Source organism: Oncorhynchus clarkii, chromosome 3 (assembly GCF_045791955.1).
Source record: "Oncorhynchus clarkii lewisi isolate Uvic-CL-2024 chromosome 3, UVic_Ocla_1.0, whole genome shotgun sequence".
In the NCBI taxonomy this organism is placed as follows: Eukaryota; Metazoa; Chordata; class Actinopteri; order Salmoniformes; family Salmonidae; genus Oncorhynchus; species Oncorhynchus clarkii.
In genome coordinates, this window is record NC_092149.1 from 47,872,524 (window position 1) to 47,894,589 (window position 22,066).

Consider the following 22,066-nt stretch of genomic DNA (forward strand, 5'->3'; position numbering starts at 1 on the left):
ATTTCAATTCAACACTAGTGTTAATCTAAACGTAACTCCTATTAGTGTTCAACAAAAGCACTGTTACAGTAAATCATTTTGGGTGTTGTTTTAACACTGTGTGGTGTAAAGCCTCATTTACATATTTCCCGTGGGCCTTTTCTTTTTCGAGGGACGTATAGAGTCACCACACATGACATTATTTGTTGGTGACAGAGACATGATTGTTGAATTCTTTGCTTTCAAAGGCCTGTGGCTTTTACCAAATGAGCACATAGGTGAAAGTTATCCTAAAAACTTTTTGAAAATACATTACATACAGTATATCATAAGGCCTTACTTTGATGGCCTAGTTTAACCTAAGACAGTGATGTTAGGAAATTCCAAGTTCTTTCCTGTGAAACAAGCAAGAAATAAGACAAAAAAACTGAAAACTTGAACGTGCATAACTATTCACCTCCCTAAAGTTAATACATTGTAGACCCACCTTTTTCATCAATTACAGCTGCAAGTATCTTGGGGTATGTCTCTATAAGCTTGGCACATCTAACCACTGGGATTTTTGCCCATTCTTCAAGGCAAAACTGCTCCAGCTCCTTCAAGTTTGGCTGGTGTACAGCAATCTTTAAATCATGCCACAGATTCTCAATTGGATTGAGGTTTGGGCTTTGACTAGGCCATTATAAGACATTTAAATGTTTCCCGTTAAACTACTTGATTGTTGCTTTAGCAGTATGATTAGGGTCATTGTCCTGATGGAAGGTCTTAAATCTCTGGAAGACAGGTCTCCCTCAAGAATTTCCCTGAATTTAGCACCATCCATCATTCCTTCAATTCTGACCAGTTTCCCAGTCTCTGACGATGAAAAACATCCCCACAGCATGATGCTGCCACCACCATGCTTCACTGGTGATGTAATTCTCGGGGTGATGAGAGATGTTAGGTTTGCGCCAGATATAGCATTGTCGTTGATGGCCAAAATACTCAATTTTAGTCTCATCTGACCAGAGTACCTTCTTCCATATGTTTGGGGAGTCTCCCACATGTCTTTTGGCGAACACCAAACGTGTCTGCTTATTTTTTTCTTTAAGCAATGGCTTTTTTTTCTGGCCACTCTTATGTAATGCCCAGCTCTGTGGAGTGTAGGTCTTAAAGTGGTCCTATGGACAGATACTCCAATCTCCGCTGTGGAGCTTTGCAACTCCTTCAGGGTTATCTTTGGTCTCTTTGTTGCCTCTCTGATTAATGCCCTCCTTGCTTGGTCCATGAGTTTTGGTGGGCAATTGTCACTTGGCAGGTTTGTTGTGGTGCCATATTCTTTCCATGTTTTAATAATGGATTTAATGGTGCTCTGTGGGATGTTCAGAGTTTTGGATGTGATTTTTTTTTAACCCAACCCTGATCTGCACTTCTCCACAACTTTGGTGTCCCTTGCTTATTGGTGTTGCAGACTCTGGGGGCCTTTCAGAACAGGTGTATATATACTGAAAATATGTGACAGATCATGTGACACTTAGATTGCTCACAGGTGAACTTTACTTAACTAATTATGTGACTTCTGAAGGTAATTGGTTGCATCAGATCTTATTTAGGCGCTTCATAGCAAATGGGGGTGAATCCTTATGCACACACCACTTTCTTGTTTAAAATGTATTTTTGAATTTATTGAAAGAAGTTATTTTTTCATTTCACTTCACCAATTTGGACTATTTTGTGTATGTCTATTCCAAATAAAGATCCATTCAAATTACAGGTTGAAATGCAACAAAATAGGAAAAACACCATGGGGGATGAATACTTTTGCAAGGCACTGTATGATAATGAAGGGTGTGGTTTTGGCTGGGACTGTTTACTCTCCATAGTGTAAAACAATAACTCTGGTTATCAACACCAACACTGGGGTGTTTTTTACACCACTCTTACAGAGTGAATTTAACTCCTGAATCAACATTAGAAATGTTACACAAAAAAATCAACACAACCATGCAATCATAACGGAAAAACATATCTCATTGTGTTCATATGCATGAATACTGATAAGGCATACAAAATAGCTATAGACATGGGCAGACTGGCTATTTGGCAAATCTAGATAATACCAGAAGTGCCGGACCATCTTCTATTGGGGTGGGCTCGTTAAAAAAAAGAATCTGGAAAATAAATCAAAATTAAAGATATGTCCGGCGGCCCATGGGCGGCCCATTACTTTTGCGCAATTACTCTGTTGTCATAATAATCTATATTGAGAATTTTGCTGACCTGAGGTCAACAACCGGCCCCCCTACCAAGATTAGCAGGTCCGGTTTTCTGATTGGCTGAGCTGAGGAGGCGCAAATTCACATTCAAAGTCAAATTCATGTTTTAATCAAAATGCCTTCTCTAACGTGACCTTTCATGTGCCTTAATAACAAACTTGTGCACCATCTGTAAATATAAATAACATTGTTACATTACGAGCCTTCTTGGTTAATAACCTCGCTGGGATAGGGGGACGCAAATGTCCCACTTGGCCAATTGCAAGGGAAAATGCAGAGCGCCAGATTCAAATAAAATACTATAAAATTCAAACTTTCATTAAATCACACATGCAAGAAAACAAATTAAAGCTACACTCTTTGTGAATCCAGCCAACATGTCAGATTTCAAAAAGGCTTTTGGGCGAAAGCATAAGAAGCTATTATCTGATGATAGCACAGCAGTAAACAAAGAGAGAAATAATATTTCAACCTTGCAGGCGCTACACAAAATGCAGAAATAAAATAAAATAGAAATAAATAAATATAAATCATGCCTTACCTTTGACGAGCTTCTTTTGTTCTTTCGTTGGCACTCCAATATTATTTTACGTGTTTGATCCAGAAAAAAACAGCTTCCAGTTTGCGCAAAGTCACTACAAAATATCTCAAAAGTTACCTGTAAACTTTGCCAAAACATTTCAAAATACTTTTGTAATACAACTTTAGGTATTTTTAAACGTTAATAATCGATCAAATTGAAGACGGGTCTATTTGTTTTCAAAAGAGGACGAGAGGAAACTAACGCTACTTTTCAAGTCTTGCCCAACTCTCAACAGCGTTACCCTTTTCCAAGATGGCCGTACTTCTTCATTGCACAAAGGAATAAAATCAACCAAAGACTGGTGACATCCAGTCCAAAACAAATTCCAAAGACTGGTGACATCCAGTGGAAGCGGTAGGAACTGAAAACAAGTGCCTAAGAAATATCATTGCCTCATGAGAATTTATTGAACAGACAGGGACCTCAAAAATAAATAATTCTGAATGGTTAGTCCTCTGGGTTTTGCCTGCTACATAAGTTCTGTTATACTCACAGACATGATTGAAACAGTTTTAGAAACTTTAGAGTGTTTTCTACCCAAATCTACTAATAATATGCATATCTTATATTCTTGGCATGAGTAGCAGGAAGTTGAATTTGGGCACGCTATTTATCCAAAAGTGAAAATGCTGCCCCCCTATCCCAAAGCCACAGAAAAAGTGACTGTGTCACTAACCATGATTGGCTGAGATAATGAGTGGGCTGTACATGCTGAGAGAGGAGTTCGACTTGGTCTGCCATATTGAAGAAGTCTGTCTATTTGAGCTCTTCAGTCTGTGTTGGTAATCCTGTTGAACGTTTTTTTTTAATGTATTGTGTAGTGGAGCTGCATAAGTGTTGCTCTCCATTTTCTGGAGGATCAAGTTTTGAAATCAGTGGAATTAGAGTATGATAGCTAAAGAGATGGAGAAAACACCTGTCTCCGGATTACATCTTCAAACTAAGGACAACCGTGGTATGGCATTCCTGACAGGGACACGCGTCCATGATGCATGTTGATGTACAGTATACAGGTAAGATAGTCTAGCGTTAGCTACGCTAGCTATATTTTAAGATATGTTGTGTTTCTAATTTTGACAGAAAGTGGTTTCGTTTCAAGCTAGTATTGTATTCAAGTGTATTGTTAGCTAGCGAGCTAACGTTATGATTTGTTTCCAAGAGCCATTTTATTTTTTAGTTAGCGCCTTATGTTAGGCAGTGTTGGAACTTTGTTCATTGTTGTTTAACTAGCTAACTTTAGCTGGCTGGCTCGTTAGCTAACATTACTTGACGTGCGTACTGCAAAAATGCAAAAATGCGTAATGAAATTCTTGCCAGCTGAGCTGGTTAGGCTGTTTTCATGTTATCCAGAGGTAAACAAATCATCGGCCAGAGCATCAAGTGTACGCTCCGAGAGCAAAACGAGATGGGTGGGGCTAAAGCTTAAGGTGCTGAATGGGTGTAGACAAAGAAGAGCTTTTCACTAGATACCAAAACATTAAAAGGCGATTTTCTCAATAGTGAGTTTACAAGTTGATCAACTTTCAAAGCGGAATTATTTTCCATTGTTTCTCAAATGCAGTGTATGATATACCATTTTGTAGCTCTGGGTCTCTACTTTAATCCAATGTAAAAAAATATAAAAAAACACAATTTCACATTTTGCTACATAAGACCAAATCCAGGTTGTGAGTCACAAATGCAATCATCAAAGAGAGTGATACCTGTTCTGACTTTCTGTCAGTCACTCAGTCAGAATAGATCAATTGAAATGTGTCACGCTGATGTGACTAAAATGCCAGGGCTGAATTTTTGTCCCTGTCCGCCCCTGGTTATAGATTACTTTTTTAGCACTGGAAATCTGATTAAAATCATAACATTTTGGGATTAAACACATAATCATATCACACTGTACACTTGCGACCGCCACTCCCCTCCCAGTTATCTCTGGCAAGTGCCGTGGCTGGTCTCACTGTCGAATCAGAGGTACGCAGCACTGAACGTTTGGGAGGCTACCATGGACGTTCGTCGGATCCATAAATGGACTGTGCACTGCTCGCAACATCACCAGGTCTAATGTGTCCTTCCCAAGCGACACCATCGAAAGAATGCGGCTGCTTACTTATACAACTTTGTTCTGGTTTATCCTCAAAGCAGGTATGTTACCCACGGGATTTGTTAACTGTAACGCTGCAAGCCGTTTTGGAATGCAATGGATAGTCTACCTAAATTATGTGTAATACCAGACGATATGCGTCTAAATGGAGTAGGCATAGTAATAATAACGTGTTTTGTTTTACTAATTGTTTTAACGCTCTAACAATATCTGGAGAGGAAGATAAGCTCAAGGTGGGTCATTGATTGCCAGTAGGTTACCCTGGTGCGCAAGCAATTTGGTTCATTTGAAAGGGGGGGAAGTTGATAACATTTTCGGTAGTTTTTACTTCTCTGTGATATCTCCTACTGCGTCTTTACGCACGGTTTGGCACTGTTGACGTGGGAATGCAAAATTATTATCTTTACACCAGTGTGTGGATGTCAAGAGAATGAGACAAGCCTGCTTACAGATGGAAACACTGTTCGAAATAATTTTGACAAAGGAGTGTATGCAACCGGTATCCGTTAGTGCGTATTGATGCTTATATTATATCACCCATTCCTTGTAGCCTACTACACTTACCCGTTTGAGAATACTTAATTTGTGCCAGATGCTGCTGTAACAGGATCCGGCGTCTCTCCTTTTTGGACCGTTTCGTTCCAGGACCTATTTGGCCGGATCCAGTACCTCTCATGGCATGAAAAATAATCATAAAAAATATATACATGTGAATATATAATAAAAGCGAACAAAGTTCATTTGAATTGCCTCTTAATTAGGTATCCTAAAGACCCCGAGTTGATTCGGGTTGAGTCGAATGCTCTTAAGGTTTGCGCAACAATATAACCTACAGTGCATTCGGAAAGTACAGAACTTGAATCTCGTTTTAGTTCTGAGAGACACACGCGCTTCTCACACAGCCACGGCCATGCGTTGGTATCAAACATACTGTGCATTCGGAAAGTATTCAGACCCCTTTACTTTTTCCACATTTTGTTATGTTACAGCCTTATTCTAAAATGTATTAAATATTTTTTCCCCTCATCAGTTTACACACAATACTCCATGACAAAGCAAAAACAGATTTTTCGAAATTCTTGAAGCACCTTTGGCAGCAATTACAGCATTGAGTCTTCTTGGGTATGACGCTACAAGCTTGGCACACCAGTATTTGGGGAGTTTCCTCCCATTCTTCTCTGCAGATCCTCTCAAGCTCTGTGAGGTTGGATGGGGAGCGTCAACGCACAGCTATTTTCAGTTATCTTCAGAGAAGTTCTTATCGGGTTCAAGTATGGGCTTTGGTGGGGCCACTCAAGGATATTCAGAGACTTGTCCCGAAGCCACCCTTGCGTTGTCTTGGCTGTGTACTTAGGGTTGTTGGAAGGTGAACCTTCACCCCAGTCTGAGGTCCTGAATGCTTTTCATCAAGGATCTCTCTGTACTTTGCTCCGTTCATCTTTGCCTCAATCCTGAGTAGTCTCCCAGTGCCTGCCTCTGAAAAACATCCCCACAGCATGATGCTGCCACCACCATGCTTCACCATAGGGATGGTGCCAGCTTTCCTCCAGATGTGACGCTTGGCATTCAGGCCAAAGAGTTCAATCTTGATTTCATCAGACCAGAGAATCTTGTTTCTCATGGTCTGAGAGTCTTTAGATGCCTTTTGGCAAACTCCAAGTGGCTGTCATGTGCCTTTTACTGAGGAGTGGCTTCCGTCTGGCCACTCTACCATAAAGGCCTGATTGGTGGAGTACTGCAGAGATGGTTGTCCTTCTAGAAGGTTCTCCCATCTCCACATAAGTACTCTGGGGGAGCTCTGTCCGAGTGACCATCGGGTTCCTGGTCACCTCCATGACCAAGGCCCTTCTCCCACAATTTCTCAGTTTGACTGGGCGGCCAGCTCTAGGAAGAGTCTTGGTGGTTCTAAAATTCCTCCATTTAAGAATGATGGAGGCCACTGTTTTCTTTTGGGCACTTCAAAGCTGCAGAATTTTTTTGGTACTCTTCCTCAGATCTGTGCCTCGACACAATCCTGTCTCGGAGCTCTGTGGATAATTCCTTCGACCTCATTGCTTGGTTTTTGCTCTGACATGCACTGTCAACTGTGGGACCTTATATAGTCAGGTATGTGCCGTTCCAAATCATGTCCAATTAATTGAATTTACCACAGGTGGACTCCAATCAAGTTGGAGAAACATCTCAAGGATGATCAATTTGAACAGGATGCACCTGAGCTCAATTTCAAGTCTCATTGCAAAGGTCTGAATACTTATGTAAATAAGGTATTTCGGTTATTTATTTGAAATGAATTTGCAAAAATGTATAAAAATCTGTTTTCACTTTGTCATTATGGGGTATTGTGTGTAGATTGAGGAAATACAAAAATTTAATCAATTTTAAAACAAGGCTGTAACGTTACAAAATCTGGAAAAGTCAAGGTGTCTGAATACTTTCCGAATGCACTATATGTTTGAGACCAACGCATGGCCGTGGCCGTATGAGAAGTGCGTCTGTGTCTCTTAGAACTGAAACGAGATTCACGCTCTATGATCTCTCTCCCTCGCTCTGCTCTGATAGACATGAATGAGCCGGCAACTCTCATCTCTCCAGCTTTGCACGTCATTATTTATTTCCTTATAGAACAACACAATCTCACACTCAATTCATTCAAATATGCACAGAAAGTATTTCAGCAGATGTTGTGCCTTTTTATGTGGTTTTGTGTCGCTTAATTCATGTGAAAATACACACATTTTTGTTCAACTTAATTTGTTGGAAAATACACACATTTTTGTGCGACTTCATTCATAGAAAAATGCGTTTTTGGGGGGCAAACTTTGGAAAAAATCTTTTGAAAGTTATTGGAGCAATGCGTTTTGGGCAATGGTGTTCTGCAATGGGTTTTTTGTGTCCCACATTTATTTATATAAAAAAACGTGTTAACAACCCAATATTGTTAACAACCAGGTTGTCATCGAAATACTTAGAATAAAATAGTAGTCTTACATTTTTTTTTATTATTATTCATGCCAATGCTGTTTTCTGTGCTTGTTTTTTCTTAATACTTTTGGAAACTGGTGCTATGTCGGATTTATGAGGGTTGCCAAATTGGGGTTATAGCTGTATTTGTCTTTTTTTTTTTTGTGGTATTGAGGAAGTTATTTGATTGGGGAAATGGGATACATTTCCATTATGGGAAATTAATTAATCATTAAATGTGGGGAAACAGAAGACCTGCAAAAATCTGTTTGGTTTAAATTCCCCTGGTGCAACTGCATGGTATTTGCAATTATCAATTAAGCCATATCAATGCAGTTAAACAGGTTAATGTAAAATAATGAATTATGTTTGCTTACACTAATGGCACTTCCAAGGCTGTTTCATGATGATTTTTACGGTCATGTCAATCATGTTATAGACTTAGGCTATTGTAACAAGGCATATGCCAACATTGTAGGCCTACTGCCTCTGCCCAGAGGCCTACTAGGCTTTCACGTCAATGGCTGTTAGAGCTCACTTTGCTATGTATGAGCCCTGGTTAGAGTCCCTGTTGCAATTTCTTCTGCTATATTGTTGGCAGCGTTGGGCTCACGTCCAGCTCACGTCTAGTTAAATGATCTAGTGGTGGGAAGCATTCTGTTTTTCAACATTGTGTTGGGTGTAATTACATTGATATATCTAGTGAACAATGGATAAGCAACAATGGGAATGACAGAAGTAGTCACTACAGGTAGGATCAAGCCTTACATCAAAGTTGCCTGAAGCGGAATGGAAAGTGCTATGCCATTTATTCAGAAGAAAATCCTCTGTGACTAGACATTTACTATATTTAAAACCAAATACTTTTGAGTTTTACTCAAGTAGTATTTAACTGGGTGACTTTCACGTGTCATTTTCTATTAAAAAGGTATCTTTACTTTTACTCAAGTATCAAAATTGGGTACTTCTTTCACCACTGCACCTGGCACATTTTCTGTCTGGCACCCGCATGACCTTTTATTTATTTTTTAAGGAAAACAAACTCTGCGAATGCACATGTGTGCGTTCCTATCAAAGTAAGTGCCTTATTTTCTGTATATTGTTTTGTTGTTTCTACTGTAGCATACCATATGCATGTATGGAGCGTAACGTATTTGTTTTATTCACATTTTCAAGTATTGGTGAAGAATCTTGCAAAGATTGTAATAGACACGTGTTTAGAATACTTTTTTGAAGGTTGTACTGATTATGATGAGCTAATGCTAAGCCATGTGTGGCGCCATGTTTGTCACGAAAGCATCTGTCAGACCAAAATTTTTATAACGAAACGAGATGAAGTGATAATTTACTCGACTGACTTGTGCTTTCACGACAACTGGGGACTCTGAAAATACGAGGTCAAATCATGATGTCAGTGAGCTTCAGATCGGAAAAGTCAGAGCTCTAACAAGAAGCCAGAGTTCCCCGGATGGAGTTACGAGTTGGATAACCGTTAAACGATTTTTCCCAGTCAATGCTCATTTTTGTACAAGTTCCCAGTTGTCTTGAACACACTAAAGTCAGAAATTGGAGATTTCCCAGTTGCCGTGTTCAAGACATCAGGTTGTTACTATGGTACCTCAGGGTTGCCAGCGCAGAGCCCCCTTTCCAGGGGTTTTATTTAGCATAAACTCCTGGGTTTGCCCCCCTTTTATTGATAAATCCCCTATAGTAATATTTCCTGCATCATATCCCCCCACGACACCTTCCCTCCCATGGACTTGAAAACCCCTACAAATTAAATGAACACCCCCACAAACGGTTCCATCCCTGTTTAGTTTTTGCTCTACTGTTAGGCTAGTATTTAGGGTGATGATCTGTGAGGTGATAACATTTCATTTGCAATGCGATTTGTCTAATACTGTAAATGACTTGTCAAGTCATGTCCTCCGGTTCTTGTATATACAGTAACAAGTACATCGAAGATGTGCATTATGCTGAAAAGTGACCAAAGCTAAATTTTTCAGGCAACGGACACAGCCATCTTTGACCGTAACTTTGTTTATTTGCGTGTTATAGTGAATAGCATTCTGGGATTGAGTTTTTGCTTGTCAAAAATAAACAACCATGGCTGCCATCAAATAATTTAGCTGCTGTTAGCTTAGCTGACAGGCATCTCTTTCTAAACAATATTACATTTCTCCCATCTGCTCACCAGAGATGTTAGGTCGCTAACTTATGTTTTGTTTGTTGTCAGCGCAACCTGTTATTTAGACTGGTTAATGGAATGAATTTGGCTGTGGATGTGTTCCATGTGATGCTTGGATGATGAAATGTGCATTTATCTTTTACAATAAAAAGGTGAAATTTAGGAATTTATGTTGTGAAGACCTTTATTTCCCATCAGTACAAAACATTGTTTAGATGCTTTTCAGACAACTCTTCCAAACACATATTTGCAATGGTATGCTGCAGGGACCACTCAACAATGATCACAAATATGTGATCGTACACAAAAAGGGTTAAAAACATTTAAAACCAATAATGAAAGAAATATACAATGTTGACACTGGTATGTTGAGAATATTGGGCTGAGTAAAAGCTTGTTGAGGGGGTGGTATGTCCCTAGGGGAGCAGCAGGTAGCTGACTAGTGGTGGCTATTTAGCGGTCTGAGGGTAGAAACTATTGGCCAGTCTCCCAGTTTTTGCCATGATGCTCCTGTACTGCCCGTGTCTGAGTGATTGAATCATGGAAAACAGGGCATGGTTTGGGTGGCTGGGGTCCCTGATGATCTTCTTGGCCTTCCTGCGACACCTGGTGTTGTAGGTGCAGAATATATCTGATATGCATCTTGGGGCGGCAGGGTAGCCTAGTGGGAATCCCCGAGCTGACAAGGTACAAATCTGTCGTTCTGACCCTGAACAGGCAGTTAACCCACTGTTCCTAGGCTGTCATTGAAAATAAGAATTTGTTCTTAACTGACTTGCCTCGTTAAATAAAGGTAAAAAAAATAAACAAATATCGTTATCATACCAGTCATCCATTAATCATTATTTCTTCATATCAGTCTCATTCTGAACGTCGCAAAATTCTTGGATATCTGCACGAACCCTGGTCTAAATGATAATTCAGCCAAACACAAATTGGCTTAATTATTTATTTACTAACTAACTAAATAATCACACAGAAATACATAAACACAAACATACATAAGTTGAATTGATTACTAACATAATGCAATGAAAAGTCCCTAGTGGGCTAACCCGATATGACGGCTTGTTACACAATGAAAGGGATGGGAAAAGAAAGAGCGGGAGAGACAGAGAGTGGGCTGCTTGTACATACATGTGGAAAAATCGGCTCATCATAAATATGGATATTTAGCACCCTAACAACCGCTCATTCGGATTTAGAAATGCAACACATATTTACGCTTGTAGGTCTTTGTCGTCTCTCTGTTGAAATCTCCCGTCCGTCTATGGCGAGTAGTTTGATTTAAGTCTCTGGTTGTGTAAGTCTCTGGTTGTCCTCCAGAGGTCACATGTCCCCAGTTGTCGTAGGCTTTTTGTCTTTGAGTGTTCGTTAGACTGGATACATCAGAGAACACATGTGGGGTTCTTTGGGTTGAGTTTACTAGACTAAACTACTTAAACAGCTGCAGACTGAATGTTGCGATGTAGTCTTTATCTTCTTCACTCGAGAGTTTGAGTCTTACCATTTTTTGGTCTTGTGGTTCTAAACCATTTCAATGTGTAGCCACCACTCCATGCTTTCTGGTCTAATGTAAATGTTGATACCATTCATTTATGCACTCGCCTTGGAGGGCGGTTCCATCAGGTTGCAACAATGTCTGTGTTCACTTGAGTGTGGTTACTGACTTGGCAAAAGTTTATATAAAAACAATTATCTAATTTAGAAGGCTAAAATCACATTTCATCTTCTCACAAATAGTTTAATATTTAATCATATAAGTTTTACAACATTCAAATCTGATAAATGGGACGTATACATTTGTAGAGTTACAAAACAATAAACTTTTGAAAGGATGTATTGTTTGGGTCCTCACCAAACATTCCAGACATTTGGATTTGAAAACTAATGTTCCAATGCCCAATCTTTTGATGTTTTGGCAAGATTCTCTCTCTACACACATCAGATGCAATACTGCAGGTCCAGAAGGAGAGTTTATGACCAGTCATTAAAGTCATAAGGCCAGCCCACCGTGCAACCTTGGTTAGCCCACACTGTGCCCGGCCTGCCACAAGAGTCACTGGTGAAACAAGGACTTCCCTACCAGCCAAGCCCTAGTGTAACCCGGACGACGCTAGGCTAATTGTGCGTCGCCCCATGGACCTCCCGGTTGTGGCCGGTTACGATAGAGCCTGGGCGCAAACCCAGAGTCTCTGGTGGCACAGCTGGTGCTGCAGTACAGCACCCTTAACCACTGCGCCACCCAGGAGCCCCCCTAGACTGAGCATTTATTTACGGAGAGCAATTTCCATTTTATAACAGGTAGTGTCCATTTATTTACAGTAATGTGTTGAAAAATGTCGCTCAAAAATGTGTTTCTTTTCACACTAATTAAGCTACACAAAAATGCACAAAAATGCACAAAATCTGCAAAAATACTTTTTGTACATATTTGCACGAATTGAGTGTGAAACTGTTGTGCGTGCGAAGGGTTCTGGAGGAGCTGCAGCACCCCTGATAAATTGAAATACATTTGCCAAATGTATAGAGTTACTGCTGTCTGTTCAGAAATAAATGAAATGATTTATAATAGATTACTACACCACGAGAAAGCATATAATTTAGCCACAGACCATCAGCTTCTTAAAAAAATGTTGGCCTAGCTGTAGAGTGTACCCCAATAACAAGGCATAGTCTACAGTCGAGAACGCGCGGCAAATCTGTTAGTGAACAAACAGCATGCATACAAAACAGGCCTTTAGCAATATTTCAAATACAATTGCTGGAAAACACAGGTTGGAAAGCAAATGGCTCCTGCTGAAAAGAGATGTCTCTAATCTGTCTGCTGTAGGCTACCAAAATATTTGATCAACTTTCAAATAGGCCTATTATTTTTAAAGTAAAAGGAGATAGAGCGAGAGAGAGGCTTTTAGCACGAGCACATCGGCCATCACCAGCGAGTGAGCTGCGCATCATTGAGTGAGTCAGTAAAGATGGAAAGCATTTTCCTCCTGATATTGTAGGCTACATTGTGTGTCTGCACACACCTAGGCCTAGGCTATTGATGGATACAACACAAGGCCAATTTTATTGATGTCAGTGTCAAGTAGCCTGTCATTTCCATCATTTGTGTGGTATTATGGTGCTTTCATGACAACTGGGAACTCTGGAAAAAACGAGGTTGAATCATGACGTCAGTGATCTTCATGTTAGAAAGTCGGAGCTCTAGAAAGAGGCCTGAGCTCCCGACTTGGAATTCCGTGTTGGATGACAGTTCAAAACAACTTTTTTCCCCAGAGTTTTCAGTTGTCTTGAATGCACTAAAGTCAGAAGTCAGAGATTTCCCAGTTAAGAGTTCCCATGTTTTGAACAAGTCATTAAAAAAGATTATGCCAACGTCTCCAGTCATGTAAAATTATGTAGAATTGCATGAAATGCATTTATAAAAAGCCACATTTTCCCCAAACCGTTGACCACTAAAAATGTTCTCCATGTGTGCAACTTTTGCAAGTGCCTCTACTCTACTGCTCTATGCCACTACGCAAATGCAATGATATGCATGCAATGTTTTACTATAAAGGTGATTTTTTTTCTCATGCGTTCCGGTACCTCAGAGCTCCCTATTTCACAACACTACCGTGCTTACATTTTGCTCAGGCACCTCCCGATTTACAAATTATGCACTGGGAATATATTATGTTTGGTAGCCTCATTCTATTGCTTAACATTGAATGACATCAACATAATTTGTTTTGCTCACGTAATAGAGGGAGTTTAATGCTAATAGAGCTCTCCTGTGCTGCATATCAAATGTTTCTCTCTGCCTGCCAAGAATGTCGTTTTTGATGTATCCCTGAAACCTGGTTTGACTGAATTAGTGTAACTTTCCCCTGGGTACCTGGAAAAAAACGCCCATGTACCCTGACATGGCAATTTCCCAACTGTCTGCCCTTATTAACAGTTTAAGATGTATGTTTACCAAAGCAGAACTCCAGAAAATGAGTGACATTTGGATGGGGCATACTGTTGCACACTGGATGATGGAGCAGTGCTCATTGTGCAGTCAACTTGTTCCCTTTACATTTTTATTTTAAACCCAGTCACTACTCAACTGTAGCTGGATGAAGTTGCTTGCTGTGGTCATAGTTGGTAAATAAGGTGAATAAGCTACATTTAGGTGAATAAGCTACATTTAGATTTTTTTTTCAGGTCCATTTTCAAGTTGAATAAGGTCTGACAAGGCTTTCTGATGCTCGTGTGATTTGTTGGGCGACACAATGGCCTGTTAAGAAAAAATGTCCGATATCTGATGTTCTGTCAGGGGAGCACACTCTCCAACATGCACAATGCATCAGGTGAATGTTTCACTTCTGCTGATGTCAAGTTATAGGATTTTGTTGAATTACAATACATCTTTTATGATTATACTGTATGACTTAGCCACATTAATTGCAGCTGAAGTTGTAACAGGAATCTTGTCATATTAGCCGATATCAAAATATTTTCAGAGGAAAAAAACGTCAAATGTGCCAAAGTGCAGGATTGGACTATAGTTGGAGAAGTAGTGAAAAAATAAGGCTGAGATCCACATGAGTTATATAGTTTGGACATGTCTGCACATGTCTGATATTTGTGAACTGTTTCATAGTTTGACCATACCATGCCATACTGTATGTGTTCTTTGCACAGTATATTTTGTTGTCTATGGGTATACTAATGTCTCACTTTATACCTTTGTATTGAATTGTAATGGATTTTGAGTTCTTTCCAAAAAAACTTGATTCATACAGGTATGTCAATTAGGAACAGATTTGCAATGGAAAACCTGTGTTTCTCACGTATGTTGCAGGGCTGGCACTGCAGATCCAGTGTTATCAGTGTGAAGAGGTCACTCACAATGACTGCTCCACACCCGAGTTCATCGTCAACTGCACTGTCAACGTGCAGGACATGTGTCAGAAGGAGGTACTGGTGAAGGAAGACGGTAAGCCACATATGATATGAACTTACTTGACTTCAACCCTTCTACTCTGCGAGAAGCATACAGTAGGCCAATCGAGCCAAGAAGGTGTGTTTTGGGTTGTTTGGTCTTGACGATTGCGTCAAAATCTTTCCGCAAGGTGCCTTCTATCTGTAACGTGTACAAACATAATACATAAATGGTTGGAGATCCGCTCTGTGAGTTTGAAAAAGACCTGAATGCATTCAAATAAACATGAAGGACTTTACCCCACTTGGCAAAGACATCAGTTAAACGTCTAGTTTTGAGTTACATTGGTTGAGATGTCAACTAACATGAATTCAACCAAAAATGTCACCCTGTCAATGAATATAGGTAAACAATTGGGTGAAAAATGACTAAATTCCCTTCTGTTGATTACTTATAGAAAATCCAGTCAGTTTTCCACATTCATTGAACTTAATCACATTGAATTCTTTGGAAATTATGTGGAAACAACAATGATTCAACAAATTTGGACTCTGTGGGTCTGGCATCAATCTATCCACCTGAGCTCCTAGATAGCCTGCTAAACTTCTATAGTTTGCTGACTTCACAGATCTTGGATCAGCACAGCTTGAATTAGCCCATGTTTAGTCAATGGTTCTGATGACAGGCAAAATTCCTGCAGTGCACCCCCCTTCGTTAGAGGACAAAAGTAACTTCGTTTTTACATTTTTGTTGTTACTGTTTTATTGTTACACATACAGCACCAGTGAAAAGTTTGGTCACCCCTATTCACTCAATGGTTTTTCTTTATTTTGACTATTTTCTACATTGTTAGAATAATAGTGAAGACATAAAAACAATTAAATTACACATACCGAATCATGTAGTAACCTAAACAAATCAAAATATATGTTACATTTTAGATTCTTCAAAGTAGCAACCCTTTGCTTTGATGACACCTTTGGACACTCTTGGCATTCAATCAACCAGCTTCACCTGGAATGTTTTTTCAACAGTCTTGAAGGAGTTCCCACATATGCTGAGCACTTGTTGGCTGCTTTTCCTTCACTCTGCGGTCCAACTCATCCCAAACCATCTCAATGGGGTTGAGGTCGGGTGATTTTGGAGGCCAGGTCATCTGATGCAGCACTCCATCACTCTCCTTCTTGGTCAAGTACCCCTTACACAGCCTGGAGGTGTGTTGGGTCATTGTCCTGTTGAAAAACATATTATAGTTCCACTAAGCGCAAACCAGATGGGATGGCGTATCACTGCAGAATACTGTAGTAGGCATGCTGGTTAACTGTAACTTGAATTCTAAATAAATCACAGACAGTGTCACACGCAAAGCATCCCCACACCATCACACCTCCTCCATGCTTCATGTTGGGAACCACACATGCGGCGATCATCCATTCACCTACTCTGCATTTCACCAATTTTGGTTGGAACCAAAATCTCAAATTTGGACTCATCAGACCAAAGGACAGATTTCCAGCAGTCTAATGTCGATTGCTGATGTTTCTTGGACCAAGCAAGTCTATTCTTCTTATTGGTGTCCTTTAGTAGTGGTTTCTTTGCAGCAATTCGACCATGAAGGCCTGATTCACGCAGTCTCTTCTAAACAGTTGATGTTGAGTTGTGTCTGTTACTTGAACTCTGTGAGAAGCATTTCTTTGGGCTGCAATTTCCGAGGCTGGGAACTCTAATGAACTTATCCTCTGCAGCAGAGGTAACTCTGGGTCTTCCTTTCCTGTGGCAGTCCTCATGAGAGCCAGCTGTATCATAGCGCTTGATGGTTATTGCGACTGCACTTGAAGAAACTTTCAAAGTTCTCGAAATGTTCCATATTGACTGACCTTCTTGTCTTAAGGTAATGATGGACTGTAATTTTTCTTTTTCTTTGCTAATTTGAGCTGTTCTTGCCATAATATGGACTTGGTCTTTTACCAAATAGGGCTATTTTCTGTATACCACCCCTAACTTGTCACAACACAACTGATTGGCTCAAACGCATCAAAAAGGAAATAAATTCAAAAAATTAACTTTTATCTAGGCACACCTGTTATTTGAAATGCATTCCAGGTGACTACCTCATGAGGATGGTTGAGAGAATGCCAAGACTGTGCAAAGCTGTCATCAAGGCAAAAGGTGGCTACTTTGAAGATATAAAATACATTTAGATTTGTTTAACACTTTTTTGGTTACTACTTGTCCTCTCGCTCAGTTGTGCACCGGGGCCGCTCCACAAATTTTTTTCTTCTGGTTTGAGCCACTCCTCTTTCTATTTTGGTTAGAGCCAGTTGTGCGTATGGAACATTTCTGGGATGCTTTATTTCAGCTCATGAAACATGGGACCAACACTTTACTTGTTGTGTTTATATTTTTGATAAGTACAGTGCCTTGCGAAAGTATTCGGCCCCCTTGAACTTTGCAACCTTTTGCCACATTTCAGGCTTCAAACATAAAGATATAAAACTGTATTTTTTTGTGAAGAATCAACAACAAGTGGGACACAATCATGAAGTGGAACGACATTTATTGGATATTTCAAACTTTTTTAACAAATCAAAAACTGAAAAATTGGGCGTGCAAAATTATTCAGCCCCCTTAAGTTAATACTTTGTAGCGCCACCTTTTGCTGCGATTACAGCTGTAAGTCGCTTGGGGTATGTCTCTATCAGTTTTGCACATCGAGAGACTGACATTTTTTCCCATTCCTCCTTGCAAAACAGCTCGAGCTCAGTGAGGTTGGATGGAGAGCATTTGTGAACAGCAGTTTTCAGTTCTTTCCACAGATTCTCGATTGGATTCAGGTCTGGACTTTGACTTGGCCATTCTAATACCTGGATATGTTTATTTTTTAACCATTCCATTGTAGATTTTGCTTTATGTTTTGGATCATTGTCTTGTTGGAAGACAAATCTCCGTCCCAGTCTCAGGTCTTTTGCAGACTCCATCAGGTTTTCTTCCAGAATGGTCCTGTATTTGGCTCCATCCATCTTCCCATCAATTTTAACCATCTTCCCTGTCCCTGCTGAAGAAAAGCAGGCCCAAACCATGATGCTGCCACCACCATGTTTGACAGTGGGGATGGGGTGTTCAGGGTGTTGCTTTCACGCCAAACATAACATTTTGCATTGTTGCCAAAAAGTTACATTTTGGTTTCATCTGACCAGAGCACCTTCTTCCACATGTTTGGTGTGTCTCCCAGGTGGCTTGTGGCAAACTTTAAACAACACTTTTTATGGATATCTTTAAGAAATGGCTTTCTTGCCACTCTTCCATAAAGGCCAGATTTGTGCAAAATACGACTGATTGTTGTCCTATGGACAGAGTCTCCCACCTCAGCTGTAGATCTCTGCAGTTCATCCAGAGTGGTCATGGGCCTCTTGGCTGCATCTCTGATCAGTCTTCTCCTTGTATGAGCTGAAAGTTTAGAGGGACGGCCAGGTCTTGGTAGATTTGCAGTGGTCTGATACTCCTTCCATTTCAATATTATCGCTTGCACAGTGCTCCTTGGGATGTTTAAAGCTTGGGAAATATTTTTGTATCCAAATCCGGCTTTAAACTTCTTCACAACAGTATCTCGGACCTGCCTGGTGTGTTCCTTGTTCTTCATGATGCTCTCTGCACTTTTAACGGACCTCTGAGACTATCACAGTGCAGGTGCATTTATACGGAGACTTGATTACACACAGGTGGATTTTATTTATCATCATTAGTCATTTAGGTCAACATTGGATCATTCAGAGATACTCACTGAACTTCTGGAGAGAGTTTGCTGCATTGAAAGTAAAGGGGCTGAATAATTTTGCACGCCCAATTTTTCAGTTTTTGATTTGTTAAAAAAGTTTGAAATATCCAATAAATGTCGTTCCACTTCATGATTGTGTCCCACTTGTTGTTGATTCTTCACAAAAAAATACAGTTTTATATCTTTATGTTTGAAGCCTGAAATGTGGCAAAAGGTCGCAAAGTTCAAGGGGGCCGAATACTTTCGCAAGGCACTGTATATATTACATGTACTAACAATAGTCTAGTCTAAACAATCAACCATCATATTGGCTGCCTCATACCATAACTGGTTTACAGGAGTAGCTTGTATTTCAAAGAATTTCCCCTAAGCTGTCGGCCGAGTGCGGTGCGACTGAATACCATAGTGACAATTACTGCCAGTAATTCATTTTATCACATGGCTGCAGCTGTAATGGGCTATATTTTCAACTCATTATGCACAATGTATAAGCCTGATTGTCCATAATCAATGAACCATAACTTTGAAATCCTACATTGGGCTTTACACATAACCACCTAAATGGAAGAGAAGAATTCACAGACAAAGAAGAGAAGATGGGCCCAAGGCTGATGTGCATCAAAAACAGTAGGCCTGCGTATTTCTGTTGTTGTTCATATAGGTCCTAGCCTGTCATTTCTTCATGAAGGCCTACTGAAAACGTGGGTGAGCTGAAGTGCACTTATATTTGCCCTTACATAAGGACTCTACTTCCAATCCATCAGTGTCCCATTTGCCTATTCATTCGATGAACATCTGTTGTGAGTTGCAGACATAAGCAATCACTTATAGTAGTAGCCTAATCAATAACTTCTAACACAATATCACAACTAAAGATACAATTCTCTTTCATTACACAACATATGCCAAATAGCTGACTGGCCCCATACAGTTGAAGTCGGAAGTTTACATACACCTTAGCCAAATACATTTAAACTCGGCGTGTATGTAAACTTCCGACTTCAACTGTATATCAATAGACTATACAGACAATGACTATATTTGCTGTATTGTCATCCGCATCAATAGCCAGCCTACTGATTTGCCCCTTCTGATAGCGCCCATAATGAAGTGTTATTCAGTCCTATATCATTTAAGTGCATTTTCATCCAGACAAAAACATTTTGTAATAATTATAATAATAATTGTCACTCGTGGACGATTATGGTTTCACATATCCACAATTACTGGCTCGGCATGGTTACTCACATCCAGGTCGTGATATTGGAATCCCTGAAGAGTTGGTTGTTAATGTACCGCTTGTCCAACACCAGGCGCACTTTCTGGCCCTGTGCCCTGTGGTGTTTAAGTTTAGGCTATAGTAAGCGCATCCTATCCATGATCTCGCCAGAATATTGCTCATTGATAAAGAATGTTGTTCCTTCAGTTCCCTTCCTCTTTTCAGAATTCATTTTGTAATGGGTCAACCTGGCCACAATAGGTCTCGGTTGTTGGGAACTTTCCTTCCAAAGCGGTGTGCCAATTTTTTTATCCACCTTAGCAACCTGTTCCTCCATCATCCTGAGTTGTTCCACCTACCACGTCATATCCCTTGTGTATTCACCAGTGCAGTATTAATCAGCATTCAAAATCATAGTCAGTTAGCCAGAATAACTGTGATGAAGGTGAAAATATAACATTAAATCATTCAGCGGAGCTATTGTGTCCAAGTCAGAATTGGAAACCCAACTAATTTACATAAAACCCTTTCAATATTTAATAACAACAAGTAGTGGGGAGAAGGTAAAGCATGTTAAACAGTGATAATAAATAATTTGCCTAACTGTTGCAAGTAGAACATCTCATTTGTGTATCACGTGGCTCCAATACTCTGACTGAGCATTATAAACCTCGGGTAAAAATAGTTGTTGAAAATCCTTGCATGTAAAAATATCTGAAGTTGTAGACTTACGTAACATGAGCCATTTTAACATGGATTCTCTTCAGAAATTAAACCACAGAGACAAATGAACTGGTTATAGTGCATTCAATGTGTTTTGTGAACATTATCTTCTTCAGGCAAGGCAAACCAGATAGTGTTTTAAATATTTATTATTTGACCCCTTCAAATCCAAATCATATCAAATTGTTGTGGTCACATACATGTGATTAGCAGATGTTATTGCGGGTGTAGCGAAATGCTTGTGCTTCTAGCTCCGACAGTGCAATAATATTGGTTATTATACTAGTTATTATATAATATATATATATATATATATAATTATATAATACTGTGGCGGGCATGGGCGCAGTGCGTGCTAACCAAGATTGCCGGGTGCACGGTGTTTCCTCCGACACATTGGTGCGGCTGGCTTCCGGGTTGGATGCGCTTGGTTGGGTTGTGTATCGGAGGACGCATGACTTTCAACCTTCGTCTCTCCTGAGCCCATACGGGAGTTGTAGCGATGAGACAAGATAGTAGCTTCTAAAAACAATTGGATACCACAACTTTGGGGAGAAAAAGGGGTAAAATAAAATAAAAAATAAAAATTTAGAACCAGGAGCCCTTGGTTCTCTCCAGACCTGAATGCCCTTTACCAATACAAAAACATCCTGTGGGGTTCTGCATTAGCGTCGACCAGCCCCCGTGAAATGCAACTTTTTTAGGGAAGTTAGAAACCAATATACACAGTCAGTTAGAAAAGCCAAGGCTTGCTTTTTCAAGCAGAAATTTGCTTCCTGCAACACAAACTCAAAAAAGTTCTGGGACATTGTAAAGTCCATGGAGAATAAGAACACCTCCTCCCAGCTGCCCACTGCATTGAAGATAGGAAACACTGTCACCACCGATAAATCCACTATAATTGAGAATTTCAATAAGCATTTTTCTATGGCTGGCCATGCTTTCCACCTGGCTACCCCTACCCTGGTCAACAGCACTACACCCCCCACAGCAACTCGCCCAAGCCTTCCCCATTTCTCCTTCTCCCAAATCCAGTCAGCTGATGTTCTGAAAGAGCTGCAAAATCTGGACCCCTACAAATCAGCCGGGCTAGCCGGACCCTTTCTTTCTAAAATTATCTGCCGAAATTGTTGCCACCCCTATTACTAGTTTGTTCAAACTCTCTTTCGTGTCGTCTGATATTCCCAAAGATTGGAGAGCAGCTGCGGTCAACCCCCTCTACAAAGGGTGGAACACTCTTGACCCTAACTGCTACAGACCTATATCTATCCTACCCTTTTTAAGGTCTTCAAAAGCCAAGTCAACCAACAGATTACCGACCATTTTGAATCCCACCATACCTTCTCCGCTATGCAATCTGGTTTCCGAGCTGGTCA

The 22,066-nt window shown here is 40.1% G+C and overlaps 1 protein-coding gene across 1 annotated transcript in view; it reads left to right on the top strand.

Annotated features, from left to right (window-relative positions):
• Positions 1-4,882: 4,882 nt before the first annotated feature.
• LOC139405994 (ly6/PLAUR domain-containing protein 1-like) overlaps positions 4,883-22,066 on the top strand; it is a 47,322-nt gene continuing 30,138 nt past the window's right edge. Inside the window, exons 1-2 of the mRNA XM_071148450.1 lie at positions 4,883-4,953; positions 14,893-15,027. Coding sequence (XP_071004551.1) covers positions 4,905-4,953; positions 14,893-15,027 — 184 coding nt within the window. The 5' untranslated portion in view covers positions 4,883-4,904. The remainder of the gene's footprint in view (positions 4,954-14,892; positions 15,028-22,066) is intronic.